Source organism: Tamandua tetradactyla, chromosome 14, assembly GCF_023851605.1.
Source record: "Tamandua tetradactyla isolate mTamTet1 chromosome 14, mTamTet1.pri, whole genome shotgun sequence".
Taxonomy (NCBI): Eukaryota; Metazoa; Chordata; class Mammalia; order Pilosa; family Myrmecophagidae; genus Tamandua; species Tamandua tetradactyla.
Window position 1 is genome coordinate 53,163,257 of NC_135340.1, and position 15,869 is coordinate 53,179,125.

The 15,869-nt window shown below is 37.1% G+C and overlaps 1 protein-coding gene across 1 annotated transcript in view; it reads left to right on the forward strand.

The window, feature by feature from the left end:
- EIF2AK4 (eukaryotic translation initiation factor 2 alpha kinase 4) overlaps positions 1-15,869 on the forward strand; it is a 120,787-nt gene that overhangs the window by 72,471 nt on the left and 32,447 nt on the right. Inside the window, exons 19-27 of the mRNA XM_077127431.1 lie at positions 11-112; positions 2,057-2,110; positions 4,364-4,600; positions 5,977-6,052; positions 6,466-6,587; positions 9,313-9,362; positions 10,318-10,486; positions 11,593-11,709; positions 13,713-13,778. Of these exons, the coding sequence (XP_076983546.1) occupies positions 11-112; positions 2,057-2,110; positions 4,364-4,600; positions 5,977-6,052; positions 6,466-6,587; positions 9,313-9,362; positions 10,318-10,486; positions 11,593-11,709; positions 13,713-13,778 (993 nt within the window). The remainder of the gene's footprint in view (positions 1-10; positions 113-2,056; positions 2,111-4,363; positions 4,601-5,976; positions 6,053-6,465; positions 6,588-9,312; positions 9,363-10,317; positions 10,487-11,592; positions 11,710-13,712; positions 13,779-15,869) is intronic.

Below are 15,869 nucleotides of genomic sequence, written 5' to 3' on the forward strand. Positions count from 1 at the left end.
TCTCCCTCAGAAAGTGGATCTCTTCAGCCTGGGTATTATCTTCTTCGAGATGTCTTATCATCCCATGGTCACGGCCTCAGAAAGGATCTTTGTTCTCAACCAGCTCAGAGATGTATGTATCAGATGTTTCATTGCCTAAATTTCCAGTAACCTGAATCTTTTGCATGAAAATCTGAATTCAAGGTAAAGGGATTCTCTGATATTGATAATATAGAAACTCGGTTGCTGAGGCATACTAGGTTAAATTGTTCTCCTATTTGCAGGTAAGCATTTTTCAAAGCAGGGGAAGTCACTTTGCTTGAGTTCTTAGGATAGCAGTTTTGATGGTCAAAGACTTTTACCACCTGGAAGGGATCTTACTGGTCTCTCTTCTGTATTTCTAGTGAGTGGAAATCTCCTTCTGCTTATGCATCTCCAGTGGTGAAAAACTTTCCCTAGTTTTATTTGTTTTTTGATGATAGTTGCCTTTAAAAAAATTGTTTTGAGAGATTTCACTCTTGATATTAAAACAAAAAAGGAGTTTTAAAAATTGTACTTATCAAAACAGTTACAGCAGTAGTAATGGATAATAAGGATTATGACAATTTAGTTCTAGAAATTAAAAGATTCCTGCGGATGGGGACAATCAAAGCAATATGCTGAGCCCCCAATCTTGGGGTTTGTTCATATGAAACTTAACTCCGCAAAGCATAGACTAAACCTACTTAAAATTAGGCCTAAGAGTCACCCCCAAGAGAACCTCTTTTGTTACTCAGATGTGGCCTCTCTCTCTCAGCCAACACGACAAGCAAATGTACTGCCCTCCCTCTCTCTATGTGGGACATGACTCCCAGGGGTATGGACTTCCTCAATTTCTTCTCTGAATTGATGCAAATGTTCTAAGAAATGATCGTGATGAATATACAACTATGTGATAAAAAAAGAAAAACAACTATGATCATGGTTGCACAGCTCAACAACTTACTGAAAATTATTGAGTTGTACCCATAAAGTGGGTTATTTTATGTTATATAAATTATGTCTCAATAAAGTTTTTAAATATATATATTTAAAAAAAAAATAGATTCCTGCTGAATGAACCTGAAATAGTAATGCTTAAAGAATACCTCAATGACCAGAAGTAAAAAGGGACCTGAGAAAATATCCACCACTCGAATTGAACTTACTTTTTCCCCCAGTGAAATCTGCATTTGTGTTCTGGGGTTAATCATTTGTCTCTGTGGTTGCCCAAACTAAAAGAGACTAACGTTATATTGTATGAGATCAAGGTTACCTATTAGAATATGGCAATAAGATTTAAGTTGAGAGTAATGTTTGGTTGAGGGTGATTTAGATTCAGATATTTATGAGCAAGAGGTTTGGAGAACTGTCTTCTTCCTTCCTGAGCAGAGCGCAACAGGAGAGTCCAGTAGATGAAATCATGCACAGTGTAACTAAGAATAGTCCTCTAGATATTTTGGAAAACCATTGAATTATTTTACCGCCAATTCAGCATGGACAACTGTGTTCATATAGTAAAGGAGTAGTAAAGTGTCCTTGCCTTGACTTGACAGTGCTCTTAGATGATTGTCCTTGATGAAGAGCATTTATTTAAGTTTAAAATTCATGTTTCTTTCTTCATTTCAAGAGTTCTTAAACTGTCGAGTTAGTGTTATAATTGCTGTCCTAGTTACCAGAAATTCAAAAGCTTTGGAGAGATAGAGCTTTTAGAGTTAATATTTTTCTCCACATTGGTGATTTGGTGTTTTGCCTTTTTTCATCTATGTGTTTAATAAAGCTACTTTGTCTTTCTCTGAAATGTTAGGCTTTAAAATACTTCTTTCTCAGATGAGGCATTTCTATAAACCTAGGCTAACCCTTGAGTAATGTTTGTATTAAAATGATATGTGTGTATTTGGAAGTATGGACATTGGGGTTCAAGAAGGTTATCACCTCAGTTTTCCCTTGTTAGCAAATTTTTATTTCTATTTTTTGCTTTTCCGACTCCCAGTGAATAAATGCTTTCACTGTGGCAGTCTGCCAAACATTTGCTGATTTGAATATAATATCCTTTTAGCCCACTTCGCCTAAGTTTCCAGAAGACTTCACTGATGGAGAGCATACAAAGCAGGTAATTTTCTGATGCTTTAATTACTATGTCTTCAGTCTTGGGTTTTAATTACTATTTCTGTTCTTTTTCAATTAGTAATCTTCTGCCACTCATTCTCTTGTGTCCTGGGAACAACATGGGGAAAAAACTCAAGAGATGAAGCACTTAAAATGTTATTAGACTTGAAAATACACCATAAAGATGCCAAGGGCTGGCATAGAAAATTAACAAACTACAGGTTCTTTTGTTGGTTCACTGTGCTTTTGAAATACTATTTAGACCCTGGGCTGAGCTGTTGAAACAAAAAGAATGCTTTTACACCTCATTGTTTCAAATAAGGCTTGGAATTTCAAGAAAAGAAGAATATCAGTTAAGAAAACTGCATTTGTTCTGCTTCATAATTGAAGTGGCTTAAATTAGAAAAGGGGGAGGGTTGAAATTTCTAGGCAATTTGATGTTACAGTATTTTAAAGCAAAATAATTTCTTCTCCGCACCATTAATATCTGAGTGTGTGTCTATGTAAATCATCTCATAAGTTAATATTGGCTTCTAGCTAATAGGAGAGGATAATTGTTAGTGAATTTGTGTGGAGTTTCTGATGTGCCTTCTCTTCTCAGTGCTGATTGCTTGTCTTGGTGAGACCACCTGCTGAAGTGGTTAATTCTCTTGTCATGTGGAAGTTTTGTACTTAAGCTGACTTTTCTTCACAATTATAATCAAGGCAGAATTTCTTATTTACATTATGAGCATTGAGAACAGAAACCTAGATAGAACAATACATTCGTTTGCTATTCTTGCTTATGGGTTATGTATCTCGCTGGACATGTCACTTTACTTTTTTAGAGTTTAATTTTCCTCACCTGTAAAACTGAAAGAATTAAATAAACTTTTTTTTGTATTAACACTAACATTCTGTAATTCGGCAGTGTTTAGCAAGACATTTATATATGGATCTAAATCCCCATTCTGCCTCGTATATTTAAATGGCGAAGGGCCATTAGAAAGTACATTGTCATGTTTCTTATTTGAGCTGAATCATTTGTTGTGTTTCTGGATGTCATAAATAAATGTTCATTTCATAATCTTTACCTATAACAAGGTCATTTTATTCAGTATTTCCACATGTCAACAGCTGTCATGGCATAGAAACATTATTGGACTAGAAACTACAAGCGTGAGTGCAGCTATACAAAGACAAGATCTCAAAGATGGTTGTTCTCTTCTCATCAGATGTCTTTGGTTCCCTTGAGCACTTGGGTTTAGACTGCAAAATAATTGGCACCACAGCCGCCACTGACATCATCATCATTGCTGTGTGTCTGAAAGGAGGCAACATAGGAAGAACATATAGTCTGAGTATAATACAGTCATTACCATTACCACACGTAGAAAATACGCGGTATAACAAGAGCCCATTTTGCTAAATAGGGTTTTATTGCTTTCATCAGTTTATTTCAACCTAAATTTTCATAGAGGCTACATCATGTCAGTTTCTTTCATGATAATATAAAACTGCCACATCACAAAAAAAGCAATTAGCTATGTTTTTATCTCAGCCTAAGACAAGAATAGGAGGTGGAAGGGAAAGCATTTTAAAGATATATAATTAAAAAATGATTAATATAAGCTTCATCCAGAAATTGAGGTATTCTGGTCTCAGATATTCCTCTAATGCCTTATAAACCAGAGAATTAAGAATCATTAAGGAACTATTCAAAAGCTTAGATTGCTGGTAAGTGGTTCCCTGCTTAATGATGTTTTAGCTGTGGAGGTATAACAAATAAGTAATGTAAATCAAAAGGATTCAAGGGAATGGTGTCAATACAAATACATGGAAAAAAAAATGAAAATACATTACATTGCCTTAAGGAGTCCAGCAGCTAATATGCATCATGATGTTTACTAAAATTAGACATCTAAAGCATTTGTTTTATTTTATTTCTTTGCACTGTGTTTATAAGGCCTAAGCTAATAGTACTTCTCTATATTTGTTAAGTTGAAGATTTTTTTAGTTGGCTGTGACAATAAAATATAAAAAGGGCCTCCACCTTTTAACAAATGATCATATTACATTGTTGCAGAACTCTGTGGCCATGACAAAGTATAGAAAGAAAATGACAAATTCCGAGATTTCATAAATAGCCATTAAAGTTCACCCTGAGTGCAAGAATTGTGATCTCTTTTCTTCAGCCTGACTAACCACTGAGTTGTCAGGAGAATGCTGAGTATTCCCACCGTGTCCCCTCAGTGGTGTGCCTGGGGTTTCCTTTCAGAGGTCTGTCATCTCCTGGCTGCTGAACCATGACCCTGCCAAGCGGCCGACAGCCACCGAGCTGCTCCGGAGTGAGCTGCTGCCACCGCCGCAGATGGAGGAGTCAGAGCTGCACGAGGTGCTGCACCACACCCTGGCCAACGTGGATGGCAAGGCCTACCGCACCATGATGGCCCACCTCTTCTCCCAGCGCGTGCCCCCTGCCATCGATTACACCTACGACAGCGACATCCTGAAGGTGCGCAGCAGCCGTGCTGCCCAAAGACAGCTTCCCCTGGCCCACGGGAAGGAGCCAGTCCATCCCTTGTTCCTAATAGAGTTCTTTAATGCTCCAATATAAGTCTTAGTCTGAGGTCTGTGAAGCCCCAAAGAGGGTATGCAAAGTCTTGTATGTGCAGTATCCTGAGAATATGAGCCACACTGTTAATCACTTACTTGGAGTTGTTAACCCACTCCTCTTCCTCACCCACCCAAAAGATTAAGCACGGTACATCTAGGAGCTAAGCCCTGGCCCAGCTGCCCAAAGCCTGCAGCATCCGACCAGCTCAGACTCAGATCAAGTAGTACAATAGAGCATCCAAACTGCTAGAAGGCGTTTGGGCTGTGCTGATGCCCAGGCCTTCGATTCCAGTGACTCAGAATCTCCCAGTGTGAGGCATTTCAAGAATATCTATATAAAAGCTCCTAAGAGTTTCTGAGGCACGACCATGTCTGGACACCATCAGTATTTTATTTATTTATTTTGTAAATTTATAAATAGGTTTATAAAGCAATATAACAGTGAAAATTTGATAAATCTGGGATATGGGCACACAGATATTTGTTATAGTCCCTATATGTTTCTGTATGCTTATAACATGATATAATTTTAGCATGCACAGGTGGTTCCGTGTAGAATGCTCGCCTTCCATGCAGGAGCCCTGGGTTTGTTTTCTGAACCTTGCACCGCTGCCTGCCCAAAAGTATAATTTTTAAAGCCAGAGTAGTGAAGATAGTAGAGGTAAAATTTGGGAAAGATCAGTATAAATTTTAAGAGCCAAAAGAGTTTTTCCTGCCCATCAATATAAGAAATGTATCTGCGGGGTTATGAGTGATTTCCTTTACTTTTGCCTCTTGCTCTTCTGTTTGTAAATTTTATATAGTAAAATGGGATTACTTTTATAATAAAAAAATGAAAAGGAAAGCTTCTACAACATATGTAAATGTCCCATAGTTTTAAAGGGGCCTACTGTGAATCACCTGAATTCTCTGGGCGTGGGCCTGATGCCATTAGGTTATTTGATCTCTCCACAGAGTCTGAGGCTCTCAGGGGGAACATTTGTATTTGATTAGCTCTCTGAAAGGCATATATCAAAGTGACTAAGAGCTTGGACTTTGAACTCAAGCAGCCTTCCCTTTTCTGGAAAGGTAAGGACATGCGTTCCGAAGCAGGATGGGTCGCAAAGCATGTAGTCTCTTCTCCCTGAATTTGTTCAAAAATGGACTGACATGTTAACATCTCTTTTGTGATCCTGGGAATAAACAATGTAGAACATTCTACAAGCCACCTATTAATGTTTTATGGCATCTCTTTGATAAACTTTGCTAATGTTATTATAATTGATCATATTTCAGGGCAACTTCTCAATCCATACAGCCAAGATACAGCAACATGTATGTGAAACCATCATCCGCATCTTTAAAAGGCATGGTATGTCCTTTTAGCAATATCTTATTCCTTCTCAAAAGGTGTTTGTTCATCATTACAAAGTATTGTTAGTGGATTTGAATACAACCATATTTCACTTTTAAATTCAGTTACAAGCAATTGATATAATGTGAAATTTAAGCTTATTTTTCTTGTGGAGAAACTGATTTAAAGATTTATACCTTTGCTGCTAAAATATACCTGGTTTATGGAGTCAGAAATGGGACTAAATTGACAAACTTAATCTAGATGAGCTCTCCATTATCAGTCATTTCAGCCAATTGAAGGAAGAGAAACTGATGATGATTTCAACAGTCCCAGTAACAGATTCCTTAACTATCAGATTTGTGTTCCTTTTAAGTTGCCTCCTTGGAAGAATGAGAACCTGCTGATTCATTATTTTTCTAATTTGATAGGAGCTGTTGAATTATGTACTCCACTACTGCTTCCCCGAAATAGGCAAATATATGAGCATAATGAAGCTGCCTTATTCATGGACCACAGTGGAATGCTGGTGATGCTTCCTTTCGACCTGCGGGTGAGGCTAGAGATGCTCCAAAGGATTACCCCTGTTGATCATCTTTTTCTCTAGGCTTATTTATAAATCTTGCCTATAAGAAATGTATTTTTATTATGGAATTCAGTGAGCACTTGACTCTCCATTCTTCCACTTTGCTAACAACAGAAGTGCTTATGGTCCTAGAAACCGGAGCCTACATCCCAGGTGCCTCGTCTGTACCTCGGTATCGAGCTCCGCTGAATGGCCCCAGCAGGTTAACCTGGACAGCTCAGACAAATAAGTGTCGTTTTTCCCTTTGCTTCCTGGCCAGGTTTTCAGAAACGTCTTAACATGTTAATGTCTAAAATAATTAAATTATTTTAACAACAAATATCTCTGCTAATTGGGCATGGTGAGTTTTTCAAATGCTTGCTTTCCTTTGACCTCCCAGGGCTCCCTATAGCGACCCCATTCTCACCAGTCATTCCGTGCACGTGGTGTAGGCTGCTGAGAAGCACTGCACCACAGATTGGAAGAAAGCATGCAGTTCATATGTCACACGAGGGTTTCAGACCCTAGCATATGGAGAACACTTAAAAATTGTGGTTTTCTTGGGACAAGAGCTTTGTAGAGAAATGAGGAAAGGATAGAACCAGACAGTCTCAGAAAATGTACATGGCTGACAAACATCTAAAAAGATTTCAGCCTCACTAATAATAAAGATGTGCAAATCAAAGCTATATCAACTTCACCCAGAAGACTGGCAAAATAGTTAAATTACCATCATCCAGAGATGGCAGGGACATAGGGAAGTAGGTACTTTCATACATTACTGGTGGGAATGTAAATTACTAATCATTTAGAAAAGTAATCTGTAAGTATTAAAAGTTTTAAATGTACATGCTGTACCCTTTGAATGAGCAATTCTACTTTGAAGGATTTATCCAAAGAAATAAAAACACATTACTATTTGAATGTTAAAAAGATGTTCATTGCGGTATTTTTATGGTGAACAGAAACTGAAAACTGTGTTTATCAGTAGGAAAATGGTTTAATAATTTATAGTGCATAATTATTATTATTAAAAAGAAATTTAGAGTAAATTTTTAAATTAGAGTAAATTATTAAAAAGAAAATTTCAAATAAACTTTTATATGATCAAATGCAAATACATACTATTTATATATAAAGTTAAACATACATATATATTTAGATATAGCCATATCTATATTTGACCTGTAGGAGTGTCTATGGTATAGTGTTAGCTAAAAAGAAGTAAGTTTCAGAGGAACATCTAATATCCCATTTTTGTATAAAGAAAGAGAAAAAGTTTTTTTAAAGTCTGTGTGCATGCTTAAAGTATACCATGCATGTTTGTGCACACACAGTATATGTAGGAATAAACTTACTCTTACATTTACCCTCTTTGTGTTGCCATAGAATAAGGTGCCAAAGAATACCCTTAAGCCGTTAACTTTATTTTTCATATCTGTGTTGTGTGGCTTAATACAAGAGCATGTTTTTGTTTAAGAGGAAATTCCTTCCATATTCTTGGCCTCTGATTTTTTTCAACAGTGAGTAAAGTGGTTTGGGATTATTTTAAGTTTAACGTGAATAAACAGTATATTAGACATATCGAGTCTGCTAAAGAAAAGATAAAAATATAAACACATATAACTATATTGTATTTAAAATTGGTTTCTTATTTTCTAAATATTGGGAGACTAAAGTGCAAATTTCCAGATTGTCAGCTCCCTTTCTGTGAGCTGTTCACATACAAAAATAAACAAATAAACAGTGATTGCCCTTTGAGAATTAATTAATACTATTATGTTAAGTCTTTTCAGACAATCTGACAATAGTTTTATAAGTTGTGGTTACTATTTGTGGGTGGTTATTAAGAGTTTCTCTTAGATCTTTAGGAAAATCAGGAATTTCACTGTGAAAGATAATACCCACTTTGATTCTGTTATCATAAAAAAATGACACTTTAAAAAAAAGTTTCACAGGGGACCAAATAACTTGCACTGATTTTAATTTACATAATAAACATTTGGCAGAGTATATTTAACTAAATGTGAATTTTTCTCAAACTTAAAAACCTGCAAAATGCCGCAATGGATAAGATTGATGGTACATTTCACTGTGTAGTCTGTTGCTGACTTAAGCACCCAGAAACATTTAAGAAGGAGCATAGAGTGGTGATCAGTGCAAACTGTATCAGTCAGGGTTTTCCAGAATAGCAAAACCAGCAGGATATGTAATGAGATTTATTTTAAGGATCTGGCCTGTGATTTTGGGAACTGGCAAGTCTGAAATTTGTACACGGGCCAGCAGACTGGAAAGCTGTGGCAGCAGTTTATTCTACAGTCTTGAAATTTCTTCTTCTCCAGGAAGCCTGTTTTGCTCTTAATGCCTTCAGGCTTGATTGGATGAGGCTCACACATATCATCAAGGATTTTCTTTACTTAATGTCACTTAATTTTAGATATTGATCACATCTACAAAGTCCCTTCATAGCAACACCTAGCTTGGTGTTTGGTGAAATAACTAAGTACAACAGCCTAGCTTCCCTAGCCATATGGACACCTAACACTAACCTTCACAGCAACCTTGTGAGTATATTAAAAAAACACCAGATTGTGCAGTTTAAAAGGGTCAACTTCATGGTGTATGGGTTTTATCTTAATAAAGCTGATTTTTTTTTTAATGTGTAGTAGTTAACATGTCTTGACATTGATTTTTAAAACTGTGTATCTTCTAGATTCCTTTTGCAAGATATGTGGCAAGAAATAATATATTGAATTTAAAAAGGTAAGAAACAGTGAGAGTTTCCATTTGGTGGATGTGGAAAGAGACCAGGGAGGATGTTTTATCTTCCATGATCTTTACACTGTAAAGAATTTTGGGTTCAAAGTATTGAGCTTGGAATATTGTCAGAAAGCCCAGCTACTAGACCACTTCCTTAAGTGATGAGGACTGCCAGCCTCCTCTGTGGAAAGGATACAGCAATTAGGACCTAGGAAGTTCCTATAGATTGTGCTGTGCCTTCTCAGTGTCCCCAAGTAACATCACTTAATTATTTTCACAAATGGTGTCTTGAAAAAACATCTGGCTGATCTCAATCACAGATGCTGCTTTTAAAAAATCAATTGGAGGGACAAATGTCCAGTGGTCTCTGTGTGAAAACTGCCTACGCAGGTAACTGAACAAAAGCTCCTTGTAGAGAAGCAAAGTAAACCAGCAGGATTGCTGAATGCTGAGGACCTCCAGGCACTTAGCATTGGGAAAAGATATTCTGTACGTTTAAGTACTGCAGGAGTCAAACATTGAGATCTTCACAAATTGGAGCAGCGATGTTCTCAATGAGGCACCCTCCTGTAAGGCTTCTGTCTCCTGGTGAAGTCAAAGCTCTTTATGCGTTTTCATTCTCAGCTGCCAGTGAACAGTTAGTAGTCCAAGTCCTAAGGTGTGGGTGTGCCTGTGTAGATCCCTGTGTAGCGCTTGAGGTAGGCTTGTTTTTTGTGTAATTTCATCTCTATTTTAAGACATTAAAAATAATAATAATAAGCCTCACAGTTTAACAGCACAAAACTAGGAATAGGAACCTAGATCACAAGTCAAGACTGTTTTGGCCCATCCTATCTGTAAGCCCTTTTGTTCTACCACCAATTAATTTTTTCATTTGTTTTTCTATTTTGTTCAACAATTTCTTGTATATATTTGTTTCTAGTAAGCATAACCTTAAAAATCTGGGTTCTTTCTCCAGGTACTGTATAGAACGTGTGTTCAGACCTCGGAAGCTAGACCGATTTCATCCCAAAGAACTTCTGGAATGTGCATTTGATATTGTCACTTCTACCACCAATAGTTCCCTGCCCACTGCTGAAATCATCTACACTATCTATGAAATCATCCAAGAATTTCCAGTGCTTCAGGTTGCTTTCTAGATTTTAACATTCTGAGATTATCCCTGCTAGAGTGCTTCACCAGATGTGATGGGGAAGCAGCAACTACAGAACTGCCTCTCTCAGTTTCTGCTGGCAGTGAATCTCATTCTTACTGAAGTCACTGAAAAGAGCCTGATGATGTTGCTTTTAAGGTTTATCTCAGGCTCTTACCTCTACCTTGACAGGAACTGGTTTTGTTTTTGTCTGCTTGTTTTGTTTTGTTTGGAGGGGAGAGGGGTCGTTTCTCTTCTCATATTTCCAAAATGCAAGAAATCAGGCTGCGTCCTACTAGGGTACGTTTAACATGTTCCTACCCTGTTCTGAACCCTCAGGGGCTCCTTCCTCTCCCCTTTCTCTTAACTCTCCAGCTTTACTTTTCATTGTGTTTCACCCTACCTAGCCCGTGTGACTCCCTGCTGCTTCCAACTCAATCTTTACTCTAGTCGGGCATCCCCACCCATGTCATCTGTCAGCCCCTGCAGTTCCTCATCTAGACAGTCTTTTCTCTTCCCAGCTGTAACTTGGGGCCTTGAAGCTGTAAATCCTTCCCAGGGAGCCTGCTGCTCCCTCATTGGTTGGTCCCCTTTCCTTTCCACTTGATGTGAGACATCCATATATCACCTGGGGTCGTGGTAGTTGTTTTCTCCAACCTGAGTAAGTTGCAGGACCCACACATTCCCTTTTTTCTGAACCCCCCCATTACATCTCACTTGGCACACAGCTCGCTGTACTGCAAATGTTTTATGTTCTGTCATATGTGGATAAAAGCAGTGATAACTTTCCACCTGTCCATGCATATAGGTTGATTACTATTGAACCAGATCCTCTTCCTCTTTGAAATCTACATGAACTCTTTTGGGCTTTTTTGTATAGCAGAGGGCCTGTCAGAGCATTTTTTATCATAAAGTATTATGCTGTATTCTTTGAGTACAACTATGTAAAAAAGAACATGTATGAAAAAATAAACAGAAAGAAATACACTAAAATTCAATTTTTCCATTGTGTTAAAGTGGTAAATTGATTGTAAGATTCTGGATTTGGTCATATAGCTATATTGCTTTTATGATAAAAATATGTTCTTTTCCATATCCTAGGAAAGAAGTTACAGTATTTACTTAAACCATACCACATTATTGAAAGCAATTCTCTTACACTGTGGGATCCCAGAAGATAAACTCAGTCAAGTCTACGTTATTCTATATGATGCTGTGGTAAGCATTTGACTTGATGTTGAAAGATAATAATAATAGTTTGTTATATTTTCTTACTGATACAGCAAAACTACTATAGTCAAGTCTAGACTTTTTATTCTTTTTTTTTTTTTTGCTTCTATCAATAGTTTATTCCTTTTTATTGCTGACCTGTATTACATATTATTCCTTGTACCACAGTTTATTTAACCATTCTCCTGCTGGACTTTTTATTCCTAAGGACAAAGGGAATCTCTCTGCATTATACTAAAATACTGGAAATGCATAAATTATGAATTAGACAGCAGTTCATAGTTAGTAACATTTTAAAATCTGGAAGGCAACATAAGAGCACACTCATCACTACACCACGCAGTCCAGCTCTCTCACCTGGTCTCATCTAGTCTGGGGTTGCTCTAAAAGTGGCACAGAAATATAAAATAATAGCTCACTGTATTGGTTTGCTTATGCAGAATTCAAAATGAACATGAGAAGGTGATGACTTGGGAGTTTTATCTCCTTCCCTCATTGTTCTAAAGTGAAAGAACCAATTGACTTTGATTATGTCACCATTTTTTTAGAAGAGTAACTTCGATTTAAAATGCTTGGGTTATCTTGATTTATAAGATAATGAGGCTCTTTACTAACCTACTTCTTGAAGCAAAAAAATCACTACGTTATTGGTTCTAATACTTGCTAATAACAAAAAATATTGTATTATTTATATATAGTATTATCATTATTATTACGTATTACTTATAATATTTGTTGAGCACCTAGTGCCAGGCATTGTTCTGAGCACTTTACATGGATTAACTTACCTCATCCTCACAAGTACTCTTATTATCCTTATTTTACAGAGGCCAAGCGAGGAAGTATTAGAATTGAGAATAATAATACCCTATATTCAACTCTTCCAATTTGCTCATGCTTATTGGTAGTCATTTCTAGATTTTCTTTGACTGAATTGGGAGAGAGTGGTTAGAGCCTCATTTATCACCCCTTCCTGTGGTACTGGGACTTCAGCACCTCTAGTTACTCTTCCCTAATTTAGCCACATTGTAGTAATCATTACATTATAGTATAAATGCAGATATTGAGCCTGGAAGGGAAATATTGAAAATTAAAATATTGTTACTTTATGATGCAAGGATAGAAGTAAATACTATTTTTTCTAATTTGTTTTCATGTTCAGTATATTTATTTATTTATTTATTTTTACATGGGCAGGCACCGGGAATTGAACCTGGGTCCTCTGGCGTGGCAGGCAAGCATTCTTGCCTGCTGAGCCACCGTGGCCCTCAATATTTTTTTACAATGAAATAAGAGGCATCAAGGAGATTGAATAACCAACAGCACCAGGCAATCTATAATTAAGGCAGAAACAACAGCAGAAGTCCACAATGACTATTTGTTTTTTATATACCAAAAGGCTTAACTTGGTTTTCTTTCATCTGGCAAGGACACATCAAAGACCTCAATTTTATCTCTTAATGATTCTTTTCTCACCAAAAGTGTTACTGCTGCTTTGGTAATGACAGATACAATAAAATCTGTCAATCAGACCCTGACAGAAATGCCAAGGATTGTGCGGGTTTCAGCTCATTCTTGTTCATATCCCCATAGCCACAATCCCCTCTGCCAGCTTGTGATGAAATGCTCAGAGCCTATCAGTAATTAGCTTTTATTAGGGAAGGACAGCTCAGAGTGATTACCTCCACATGCAAACTAGAAACCCCTGATTAACCCTGTCAAGGTCTAGATTACCTCACCATTCGATAAGTACACTTCTCTTTTTTTTTAAATTACTTTAAGTCAAGTTTTCCAAATTTTAAAACAACTTTAGTTATGGCTTTATGTGAATTGAAAAAAAAAATTAATTACAGAATTAAACCCATCCTTTATGATTAGGAGTAATTTGTCCAGAAATGAAGGATATAATTGTTAGAATTAGCTTGGAAATTGTATCTTTATCCAGGGCCAAATTTGGGGGCTCTCACTGTTACCTTTTTCTTCCACATTAGACGGAAAAACTGACGAGGAGAGAAGTGGAAGCTAAATTTTGTAATCTTTCTCTGTCTTCTAACAGAGTAAGTACCTTCTAATGTTGTTATTACAGCTTTCTCTGTAATTTTGTGATACCAGAAAATGTCACCAAATTCTTGCTGCAGTAAGGTAGCAGCACTTCTTGCTGCCTCACAGGCCCAGTTCTTCCCTTTGAAGATTAACAGGTACCATGGCAACCTCTGGGATTAGGAGAAGAGAGAAAAAAAGAAACAGTGCTGTGATCAAAGAATGTCTCTCCACGGTTCTTCCTAATGTGCTTTAATCACCCTGTTCTACTTGCTCACCAGACACTTTCTTTTACACCCTCGTGGAGGCTGTGCTGGGTGGCGCTCCTGCTGAGCGGAGCTAGTCTTAGCTGTCCTCCCCTGAAATAGGCTACATGGGACCACAGGAGACACAGAGCTCAGCACATTCGCCTGGGCATCTCCCCAGGTCTTCCACCTCAACAGAGCTGAACTAGAGCCCCTGCTTTCCTGATACATTTTCTACTCCTAAAATCTTTTTTTTTTTTTTTAACTTTTTTATTGTGTAATATAACATGTATACAAAACAACAGAAGAAAAAAGCAGTAGTTTTCAAAGCACTCTTCACAAGTATTTACAGGATAGACCCCAGAGTTTATCATGGAATAAACCATACCATCATCTCAGATTTTTCCTACTACTTGTTCTGCTCCTAAAATCTTATATGTGAGCCCATTGGCAATGAGAAAATTTTTAGAAGATACACAGGTCTGTCATATTCTCCCTGCAGGCATCAGATCAAACCCACATCTTTGGTACAGTAACCCATACTTAATCGGGCAGCTGAATAACAGAAGACAACAGGGATTTCTTACATCTTCCTGAATATTTATATAAGAAGGGATTTTTTTTCTGAATTTTCCTAGAACCTGTCTGGCTCCTGGTCTGACACTCCATTACATGATCCTGTGGTCAGTAAAATTCCCATGTGGGATAAATCAAAATATGATAGGACACGGGCAAGACAGAGTCACTCAACCTTTCGGACACCTTCACTATGGCAGGTGTTTTGCTGGAGTTACAAAAATGGGTAATTCGAAGAGCCCACAGTTTGAATTCAACTTCTTAGTTCATGTGGGCATTAAAAAAAAAGCTATGGGGAACACATGTAGCATATATCTCCCCTCAGCTCTTAGAACAACTTTCACAGGTTCTGCAAAAACCACCATAATGATATTACCTATACAGTATGCAAGCAGAGAAAATAAACCAGATGCATAGCACTAGGAGTTCTGAAAATTGAGTCAGGTAGGATTTCAAATATCTACATTTAAATATTTCATATTGGAGGAAGTATTAATGAATGACCCAATGGCATAATATTAAAATATGAAGAACCATATGTACATAATACCCTAGACATGTACACAGCACATGCCTATATGCAGAAATAGTCCCATTTAAAAATAATGCAAAAAGTCTATAAAGTACAAGGAAAGCTTGAACTTGTAAGTCATACAACTTTAACTTAAAAGACTGTCCAATTCAGGGCTTTCCCACCTGAAGGTTCAAGCCCAAAAGTCTCTTTGAAACAAGTTCATGTTTTAAAAATTCTCACAAATGGTATACTTGCACATGATAGAGCTAAATTGTTTGCTAAAATGTCAACTTCTTTGCTTTTTGCTAAATCTCTACCAACTGGTTATCTTACTATAGGAGGAAGTATTAATTAGAAGTTGTGTGTTTGATGAGTTTAAATGGGAAAAGTTGGTATTTTCATTATTTCAAAGTGGTACTCTAAGGATAATAGAAAGGGAAGTAGAAATGTTGTGAAAGAGTTTCAAATATCTGGCACAGTCCTCTTATTTGTTTTTTGTTGTTTTGTATGCTGTGTGGTAAGGTCACATTTCATTATTTTTCCATGTGAGTATCTGTTTTTGCAGCACCATTTGTTGAATTTTTGTTTGTTTTACTTGTTTGTTTTTTGTGCATGGACCGGGAATCAAACCCGGTCTCCCACATGGCAGGTGGGAATTCTACTACTGAGCCATGCATTCACCCCCCAATCATCTTGTTTCACAGATGAGACTCCTGAAATCCAAATGCTGTAACTTGTCCATATTCACTTGGAGTTAGTTAATGAAAGGGTGA